Consider the following 11,071-nt stretch of genomic DNA (forward strand, 5'->3'; position numbering starts at 1 on the left):
GTAATGGTGCAGATCTCTTCTCTGATTTTCTTGAGCTGTCTCAAATCTGATGCTTTTATTTCACTGAGATGTTCGACTTTGCTTTTGAGCAGTCTTTCATTATGTTACAGTTTTGAGACAGAACTGAAGGATTTTGTTTAATGGAGACATTACTTAAAATCATCTTGATGTAGCATTTAAAAAGACCCACAAAATCACAGGTGATCACTTAACACTGTAGCTTTTCAAAATGTTTGTATTGCTTCATTGCACATTGTGTTTTGCTTTCTTTATCCATTGTTTATTGCTTTACAGTACAGTGAGCAGGTGTTAAACCTGCTAAAGAAAAATGCTTTTTATTAATACTATATGTTGGCATATTTGTGAATTATGTGTACAAATATATTTTTATTTCTCTTTCTCAAACCTCCTTTGAAATTCAAGAGAGATTTTTTTTGTAGTTGATTTTTTTTTTTACGCTGTAGTAGCAGAAGCCCATAGTGTTGTTGAGAGCTTTGTCCTTATTTCACAGATGCACTGGGAATTGTTTTTAATCTCCTTTCTGCTTTCCCATTACAGATGGTGATGACGACCCACAACTCTCCTGGGTGGCTTCATCTCCCTCCAGCAAAGATGTTGCATCACCCACTCAGATGATAGGAGATGGGTGTGATCTCGGCATCGGGGAGGAGGAAGGGGGGACTGGCCTGCCGTATCCCTGTCAGTTTTGTGATAAGTCCTTCATTCGCCTGAGCTACCTTAAAAGGCACGAGCAGATCCACAGTGACAAACTACCTTTCAAATGCACCTACTGTAGCCGGCTTTTTAAGCACAAGAGAAGTAGGGATCGCCACATAAAGCTTCACACAGGGGATAAAAAGTACCATTGCCATGAATGCGAGGCTGCGTTCTCTCGCAGTGATCACCTCAAAATTCACCTGAAAACCCACAGCTCCAGCAAACCGTTCAAGTGTACTGTGTGTAAACGTGGGTTTTCATCTACCAGCTCATTGCAGAGTCACATGCAAGCTCATAAAAAGAACAAGGAACATATGGCAAAGACTGAGAAAGAGGTGAAGAAGGATGATTTTATGTGTGATTACTGTGAAGAGACATTCAGTCAGACTGAAGATTTGGAGAAGCACGTAATGACACGCCACCCACAGCTTTCCGAGAAGGCAGATTTGCAGTGTATTCATTGCCCTGAAGTATTTGCAGACGAAAACTCGCTGCTCTCACACATTCATCAAGCCCATGCCAACAAAAAACACAAGTGCCCTATGTGCCCGGAGCAGTTTTCTTCAGTGGAGGAAGTCTATTGCCACTTGGACAGCCACAGACAACCTGACTCCAGCAATCACAGCATCAGCCCTGACCCAGTCTTGGGGAGTGTGGCGTCCATGAGCAGCGCAACGCCTGACTCCAGCGCGTCGGTGGAAAGAGGTTCCACCCCAGATTCGACCTTAAAGCCTTTGAGAGGACAAAAGAAAATCAGGTCTCTGGACAGAGAGGAAGGCCAGAACTGGTCTAAAGTTACTTACAGCTGTCCGTACTGCTCAAAGCGTGACTTCAACAGCCTTGCTGTTCTGGAGATCCACCTGAAGACCATTCATGCAGACAAACCTCAGCAAAGCCACACGTGCCAGATCTGCCTTGATTCCATGCCTACACTGTACAACTTGAATGAACACGTGAGAAAGGTGCACAAAAACCATGCCTATCCCATGATGCAGTTTAGCAACATTTCTGCCTTTCACTGTAACTACTGCCCGGAGATGTTTGCGGATATCAATAGCTTACAAGAACACATCCGAATTACTCACTGTGGCCCAAACGCTACCCCTCAAGATGGCAACAACGCTTTCTTCTGTAACCAGTGCTCCATGGGATTTCTGACCGAAGCAACCTTGACTGAGCATATTCAGCAGACTCACTGCAATGTAGGAAATTCAAAATTGGATTCCCCTGTCATTCAGCCAACACAGTCTTTTATGGAAGTTTATTCATGCCCTTATTGCACAAACTCCCCCATTTTTGGCTCCATCCTGAAGCTTACAAAGCATATTAAAGAAAACCACAAGAACATTCCTCTGGCACACAATAAGAAGTCAAAAGCAGAGCAGAGTCCAGTTTCTTCTGATGTTGAAGTCTCTTCCCCTAAAAGGCAACGGCTTTCTGCTAGTGTAAACTCAGTGTCTAATGGTGAATACCCATGTAATCAGTGTGATCTAAAGTTCTCAAATTTTGAAAGTTTTCAAACCCATTTAAAGTTGCATTTGGAGTTGCTGTTGAGGAAACAGTCTTGCCCTCAGTGTAAAGAAGACTTTGATTCCCAGGAGTCTCTTCTGCAACATCTCACCGTCCATTATATGACAACTTCAACTCATTATGTATGTGAGAGCTGTGACAAACAGTTTTCTTCGGTGGATGATTTGCAGAAGCATTTGTTGGACATGCATACTTTTGTGCTGTATCACTGCACCCTTTGCCAAGAAGTTTTTGATTCCAAGGTATCTATCCAAGTGCATCTGGCAGTCAAGCATAGCAATGAAAAGAAGATGTATCGTTGCACAGCCTGTAACTGGGATTTTAGGAAGGAGGTGGATCTCCAGATCCATGTGAAGCATAGTCACTTAGGGAATCCATCAAAGTCTCACAAATGCATCTTCTGTGGTGAGACCTTTAGCACAGAGGTAGAACTGCAGTGCCACATCACAACCCACAGCAAAAAATACAACTGCAAGTTTTGTAGCAAAGCTTTTCATGCCATCATCTTGCTTGAAAAGCACTTGCGAGAAAAACATTGTGTTTTTGATGCTAGCGCTGAGAATGGTACAGCTAATGGCATGACCCCAACAAATAAGAAGACAGAAGGGGCAGATATCCAGAACATGTTAATGAAGAATCCAGATACTTCCAACAGTCATGAAGCCAGTGAGGATGATGTAGATGCTTCTGAGCCCATGTATGGCTGTGACATTTGTGGGGCTGCCTACACTATGGAGGTCCTCTTGCAGAACCATCGTTTGAGAGATCATAACATCAGGCCTGGGGAGGATGACTGTTCTAGGAAGAAAGCAGAATTCATCAAAGGTAGCCACAAGTGTAATATCTGCTCAAGGACCTTTTTCTCAGAAAATGGCCTGAGAGAGCACATGCAGACCCATCGAGGCCCAGCTAAGCACTACATGTGCCCCATTTGTGGGGAACGCTTCCCATCACTCCTGACCCTGACGGAGCACAAAGTCACTCACAGCAAGAGTTTGGATACAGGGACATGTCGGATCTGCAAAATGCCGCTGCAGAGTGAGGAGGAATTTATCGAGCACTGCCAGATGCATCCAGATCTCAGAAACTCCCTCACCGGGTTTCGCTGTGTTGTCTGCATGCAGACGGTCACCTCTACCCTTGAGCTGAAAATTCACGGGACGTTCCATATGCAGAAATTGGCAGGAAACTCTGCAACCTCGTCGCCCAATGGCCAGGCCTTGCAAAAACTCTACAAGTGTGCGTTGTGCTTGAAGGAGTTCCGGAATAAGCAGGACTTGGTAAAGTTGGATGTGAACGGCCTTCCCTATGGCCTGTGTGCTGGATGCATGACCAGGAGCACCAATGGACAGTCTTCGGGCTTGACTCCACAGGAGATGACCGAGAGACCGTGTGGCAGTCTGAGGTGTCCAGAGTGTAGTGTCAAATTTGAAAGTGCGGAAGACCTAGAGAGCCACATTCAGGTAGACCACCGAGACCTGACGCCTGAGACTAGTGGCCAAAGGAAAGGTACCCAGACGTCCCCTGTTCCCAGAGTAAGTACAGCTGAACTGTAAAATGTCTGAGGGATAAAATGTAGACCTTCAATGTGACTGAGAACTGATATGATGTTATTTTTTTTCAAACTTCACTTTATAAAATTACTTGTGCTACTAAAAAAACCAACAAAACAGGAGGAAAGGTAGAGTAACGCACATAGAAAGATTAGATGTTGCTCAGCCTTGGAGGCTCCTTGATTCCTAGTGGCAGCGCATCAGATTTTTTATCATAAAACTGCCCTAGATTTACAGATTCAAGCTGAGACACTTGAATGGTGGGGATTGGGTTTGTCCATGAATTCTGATGCTACTGAACTGGCAGATCTGGAAAAGGTGGGGCACTTCCATGAAAAAAAGAGATGCTGAGTACCCAAAACAAAACAAAATCTGGTCTGTCATACCTGAGGAATGAGATTATTTCTTACCAGGGAACTAAACATGAGCAGGAGGATAAAGGAACTTTTGAGGAAAAATGTAGCGAATTCCACCCTACCCCCAGATTCTCACCTAAAACAAATTTCTGTGCTAAAGAGCTTGTCCTATGGATGTCTGTCAGAGTGAACGTTGTGAGGCTACTTGGATGTCTGTGTGCATACATGTGTGCCTGTGTGTGTGTTTGTGTATGATTTTAAAAGTTATTTTAAAAGGATCTGCTTCATGGCCCTCCTGTAAGATAAGTAGTTTTCTTAGCAGATCTGGAAATTGTTGTCTAATGCAGGTTACATATAGGTGTGCTCTCCTTTAATGTTCACAGATAGCCTACTTTTCCATTTCTTAGCTTAAAAGATACTTGGGAACATGCAGATCCAAGTAAGGTTTCAGAAGCCTACTCAGGAGATTAATATCATTTGCAGTTTATAATCTTTTAAAATTATTTGTTGACGTTTTGGTTCAAGAATGGGCCAAGTCAGTCCTTCCTCTGTCAGGAACAGATGGAATGAGAAGTAGATTTTGGAAATCTTCTCAGGAGACCAACAGCAGACACATCTGAGTATTGATATCATCTGACATTTTTAATTAAACATGATGGGGTGAGATTTTCAAAAGTATCTAAGGAAATTAGGCACCCAACTCCTAATGAATAATTCCAGCTGTAGATGCCTGTTTATGTCAATCTGCTAATTAAAGCACCCACAAACACCTCTTACTGCATTAAAAGAACCTGAAAATACCATTCAACTAGAACACCAGAGGCTCAGTAAGTAAGAGAAGACCCTAAGTACGTCCTGAGGACGCAGACTTGAGGTGCCTCCAACAGAGCCGGCGCAGGCTGTGTCCCCAGCGGGACTTGTTAGCTCTGGCTCAGCGCCGGGGCGTGCGGGGCAGCAGCGTCTCGCTGAGCTGGGCTGTGCACGGCCCGGTCGGAGCACGGCACTGCCTGCCCTGGCACCCGCTGGCCTTAATGCCTTGTCCAGGCTTCTGAGCGAATCCCATTGCAAGTTTAATTTCTTTTTTTTTTTTTGCTTTTTTAGTAAAACAACTGGATATTGTTCCCTCTGGGTGCGGTCAATGTGTGACTAAGCCTCCAGGCACACACACCTAATTCTGCAGAAGAATGAGGAATGGAAATATCCCTCCTTCGGTGTGATACCTTTTGAGACTTCGGCTGGGGCTCTGGCTAGCTCATTCTCCTTCCTCCTCCTCAGGCCTTTATTTCCTTCTAAATTCCTTAAAATACCTCTGTTCTCTTAAGTAGGACTAATTCTTACTTCATATAGCTGTGCCTGTAGCCTAAAGTATTACCTTTTCTTTCCTATCGACTGTCAGAAGCAGAATACATTGCCATTTTCTGCTCTTATTTCTTGCTTTAACTCTTTCTTTTCAGTGACAGCTTCCATACTTGCTCTCTCAGGGGAGAGTTTTAAGTTCTTCAATAAGGTAAATGCTTTGAATTTCATTCCATGAAGAGAGGTCTTGGTTCCTTTGTAGAAGATAATGAAAAATCAGCATTTGTGATGATGGCAAATGGTACCTTCAACAGGTGTCTATGGCCTGCACATAGGCTGATATCGGAGACCTTTATGTTATGCATCCCAGGAATAGATATATTGTTAATTAGGAATAATTAATAATCTTACCCTTCATTATAGGTACAAGACCTGAATTCTGATATCAGTTCATGTGGAAACTATTGGTGTTTCTCTCAGGTTTCTCAGGGCAATGAGTGCCCTTTGTGTCTGCCTAGCACAGGGGTTTTCAAAGAATTACACTGTCTTTTAAACGGTGATAAAACCCTGTATTTCAAGAATAGCATTTACTTAACTTCACTGGCTTCATAGCAAAGCTAAGCAAGCTGAACACGATCTCTCTTGTCATTTGTTAACATGCTGCACACAGGTAAAATACCATTTTACTGGAGCAATCTTAAGTGCACAATGCATGTAGAGTAATCTGCAGATGTCCAGAGAAAAGCTGATTCTCTCCAATTCTTGAGCACTTCTACATTTCTTTTTTAAACACCTTATTGATTTTTCTTTCTTAAACAGAAAAGCAGTTGAAGATTAGGACAAGGTACAATCAGAAAGAAAATATAGGGAGATTAGATTTTAAGTAGTGGGTATGTATTTCAGAGTAAATAAGAATAAGCAGAATGAAATCCAAGAAAATGGAAAAGATGACGATGACATACAAAATCCGTAACTTCTTTCAATGTTGGAAAGCGCTCCACCAGCAGTTATACTTCTTGAATTGAAGAAGTGAGCATGGAAGCCTAAAGGATTTTCAGAGAAAAACTTAAATGAAGATTTAACCCCAAAGTGAAAGAAAGGAAGAAAATAAATATTAGCTCTTGATGAATAAAAAATGAAAATATTTGGGAAGAAAAAAAGATAGAGCAGGAGAAAAAGAACAATTCCATTTTATTGTATGAAGTTTGTGTATATATGCACATGGATAAAGCACCACAAAGGGAGTATGAATATTTTGTTATATTTTGTTTGCGTTTTTTACTATTGAATTTTTGGAGGTTTTGTTCTGAAAATCAGTTGGAGACAGCTAGATGAGGATCAAAAAGCACTCAGAATTGCTTGGCAGTTTTGGGGTTTGTGGTTTTTTTATCCATAAGAATGAAAGAAAGCACATAACCCTTGAAAATGCTGCTGTATTCTGTCTTCCTCACTTACATTTTAGTATGGCGAACAACCAGGAGAAAATATCTGTGAATTGATCACCTTTGTTTCTAGGGCGTCTAACTAGGATACAATCATGATGGTCAACAAAGATAGATTTCCAGACAAAGTGTTTGCTTTGTGTACATGGCAACATCTGCATTGGAGGATTTGTTATTAGGAGATTGTAAGTGAAGTCAATGGTCTTCCATAAGGAACATCACTAAGAGGAATAAATAAAATACACCTTAGTAGTAAAAGATTGTTCTAACCTCAATTTGTGTTTTACACGAGCTATTCTGTTTGGATAGGACTAAAAGTTTTTTTTCAGATGAGCATCACAAGTGGAGGTACCATTCCAGTACCTAGCACATGTACAGCTCAAGACCTTTTTTTATTCTATTACAATCTCATCAGAGGTAATGCTTTCATGTTTTTCTGAACATATTTCTGTGCGTAGGACCTTCAGTTTTGAATACTTTTTATTAATTCTTTTTAACATGTCTTCTAGAGGAATGTGCGTGTCTTGAGAAACATGACTAATTGTTTAGTATTGAGATTTCTCATTGCCCCTTGTAATACTGGAAACAGTAACGTTTCAAGCTGCTCTTTCTCTTACACAAGTTTATCCTTATTTTGTACCATAGTTATCACGAGCAATGCTTGTTTAACATTGACAATGGCAAATGCTTAGACTTCAATTAAATTTCCATCTTGAATGGTGTTACTATTTTTAGCCCACCTAGGTTATTTGGACTGAAGAAGCAAAGGAGGTGGCATAGAAAGTTGGAAGAATGACCCTATTGTGCTCCTTTACTCAGTTCCTTTTCTCCTGAATACTTTCTTGGACTCAATTCCTTCTCTTTGTTCTCCCCTGCACCCCTTCTCTTCCCTTGTAAATCCACTTGAATGGAGGAATATTTTCTTTGTAGAACAGGAAACCATTTCCAGATTTAAAGGAGGACAGTATGGAAAACCCATGGGAACAATAGTTCTTCAGAAAAGAAACCAGAACCCTCTGTTGTTATTACTACTATTTTGTGCCAAGATTAGAATTAAATATCTTGACTTAATGGGGATTGAGCTCTCAGCTGAAGGCCTGCTCATCTGGTCTCTTATGTCACCTAGGTGCCGTCACCTAGACTCTGCTAGCTCCTCAGTCTGGGCACCTTTGTTGTCACCACTTGTGAAGACAAAACTTTAAAAAGAGATAGCTGACCCATTAATAACGTTCGTGAAGCTATGATACCCACAAAAGATGATCATATTTAGTACCACAAATAACACAACCTTGTATTAAAACTAGTGCTCCCCATTTACTGAGAATGGAAGTCTGGTTTTGTGACATTCTTTTAAAGAGAATTATTAATGAGCCAAAAAATCAGCTCTTCCATCTCTTGCATATACATTTGGGTGCTAATCTAGCTGTAGTTTTTTCGTGGCCTGTATGAGGCCATTTGTTAGCCTCACTTCATATCAGGCGGGGTACCCTATCACAAGAGCCATCGCCTCAGTTAAGCTGCTCTTTTGCATGCATGTGTCTCAGCTGAGGCTAAAGATAATACTCAGAGGAAGTCTGAAATCTGTCGTCTTCTCTGAGGGGTGGTCACGCCAAGCGGAGTGTTTTATAAGTTTGTGAAATGATGTGGAGGAGTTCGCACTGGGTCTGTGGATAAACAACGACATCCTGTCTCCAGATCTGTTAGTAAGTAGCTTTCAGAAGCACCGAAATCAATTAAAAAAATGAATCATTTGTCTGTGTTTAATATAACTTTAAAGGTTTGAAATAAAGTTGAGCTGAAATATTGTCCTTTTTAGCTAGTTACTTAGGGAACCCTCATAACAGAGATAAGTGTTGAACAAGGCACAGAACTTAGTCAGCTTTGAAGTTTTAAAGAAAAGGAAGGTTTCAAGTTTTAAATGTGACCACATGAATCATTCACAGCCCAATCCCATTTTTCTCTTCCCAGGTCTTTTGTTTTGTTTTGTTTTGTTTTTAAAGTTAGGAGCCCTCAGCATGTGTATGCCAGTGTGTTTGAGGGACATGTGTATGTATGTGTGCTGTGCTCGTCTGCCGGAATAGATTCCTAAGAAAGAGTGCTGCAGAAATCCAGCTGCTTTTCCATTAACAGCCTTGATTTCCGAATGGACTCCAGGAGGATACTTTCTTGAGCTGCCTAGGGATAACTAGGCAATCCAAACTATTTCCTTTTATATAGTTGGCTGTGTCAGGTTTCGGCCAATGGAGTATAGCCTTCTTCCTATTATCATGTTAATCACCCATTGTTATTTTAGCCTAGAAAGCCCTGCCTATGTGCAAACACATATTGCGTACAGAATTCATGGAATACGCATAACATCCATAGACTGGTGCATTTGTTATTATGGTATTACAGCATGTTCATTAACCTCCAGCAGGCTAACTTGTTGCCATTGATGACATGGGAAGTAGTTAAGAAGCTCTTGGCAGCACCTAATTTGTTCTTTCCTCAGCAGGTGCTCAAGGAAATTGGATCCCATGCGCAGAGGGGGTGACAGCAACTCCTCTGTTTAACTCAAAACTTCTGACTTATTACTGCTGTCCTAAAAATGGGATTGTGTACCTAGGTGTGGGTTGGAGGCTGTAAGAAAAAATAATGTGCATCTAGAAGTTCACAGAAAATACCCGCAAAATATTTTGCTTCAAAAGTCAGGAGGATGTTGTTTACTGAATTGGGTTTCTCAGTGCTAATGGCTTGGGGTTCTCATCCATTCCTCGGCTAACTGAGCTTGTGGCCAGTGCACGGAGATTTCACATACGTTCTGCTGCCATTCACTCTAGCTGTAAGGATATGGACCGCATGCTCACGCTCGTGCCTGGTGGCAAGTGTTGCAGTCGGAGTTATTCTCTAGGAAGAAGTAGGCACAAAGGGCCCAATTTTTCTAAATTGCACGTCAAAAGATGTCTATTTAGATAGCATATTCCCATGCAGTAAATGAGCATGCATATTAGACCAAAGCACCGTACTCCTGCTTTGGGAAATAAGAGTTTTTGCACGTGTACAAAAGCTTAGCATTCGTGTTTTGGTTTTTTCCTAACTTGCATGTCTAACTTGTCAACATGCATTTTAATTTCTACAAATGATTTCTTGGATTTTTGCCTGTCTTGTTGCACAAGTACATGCACCACTGTCAATTTGAGTGCAAACTCCATCTTCCCTATGTGAATAAATGGTTCAGGTAATTGCCTCTTCACACTATCTCCTGACTTCTGCAGCTAAGCCTCCCTGGTACGACTTTGAGACGGAGAAAATACACAACAGATTGTGCTAGGAAACAATTCTTCGTGGTAATGCAGTTTTTCCAGGATTTCTGATGGGAGACCATTACAAAATGTATTTTTTCCTTTTGTCCTTCAATTCCCCAAGTAACTACAGGTGTTTTGCCTGCTGTATTTTGAGTTTAACCAAAGATGGAATTTTTTGAGAAAGTTGATCTTTTTCTGAAAATAGAGTTACCTTTCAATGTCTTTTATTTCACTCTGCAGGAATTTTTACTCCAATGGGTTAAATGACACGAGCAATCTGATTATGGCTCAAGTACTCAATCAGATTTTCAAGTACTACCATTTGAAATTTTTTAAGTTGAAATTAAAAATTCTCCTCAAGCAGGCTGTTAATTAGAGATTGTATTTATGGTCCCAGAAAAGCCCAGCCCAACTTGGTGTCTTGTTGGGGATATATGAGCAGAAACGGCCTCAGTGGAGGAAAGATGAAGCACGTAACATGCTATATTCATGATCACACTTGCCTTATGCTACAGTGCAGTTTTCTCTAATCTCTTTTTGGTTATTAAACAGAAAAAGACCTATCAATGCATCAAGTGCCAGATGACCTTTGAGAATGAGAGAGAGATACAAATCCATGTCGCTAACCATATGATTGGTAAGACATTCTTTAAACTAGGCCACTCATCGGCTGCTTGTTTTTTGCTACTCTTTGAAATTCACTATTCTAATAACTTGTTAATATTCATGCTGTAATTTATTTTTTTTATCTTTCAAGGAAAATGATTTTGATGTAATGATTCTTCACTTCAAAGCTTTTTAAATATGTGGTTATAAAAGTGTTACTGCTGAGCTTTTTTCCTTATCCTTTTGAGCCCTCATGTAGCATTTTCATTTATATTAAAATCAAACTT

The 11,071-nt window shown here is 40.9% G+C and overlaps 1 protein-coding gene across 1 annotated transcript; it reads left to right on the forward strand.

The window, feature by feature from the left end:
* Positions 1-563: 563 nt before the first annotated feature.
* Positions 564-10,815, forward strand: ZNF423 (zinc finger protein 423; the record flags this gene model as incomplete). The annotated part of the gene is made up of 2 exons (XM_009581559.1): positions 564-3,782; positions 10,731-10,815. Coding segments are annotated over exons 1-2 (3,235 nt in total), but the record flags the coding sequence as incomplete, so codon positions are not given.
* Positions 10,816-11,071: the final 256 nt, after the last annotated feature.

Source organism: Fulmarus glacialis, unplaced genomic scaffold (assembly GCF_000690835.1).
Source record: "Fulmarus glacialis isolate BGI_N327 unplaced genomic scaffold, ASM69083v1 scaffold14897, whole genome shotgun sequence".
Lineage (NCBI taxonomy): Eukaryota > Metazoa > Chordata > Aves > Procellariiformes > Procellariidae > Fulmarus > Fulmarus glacialis.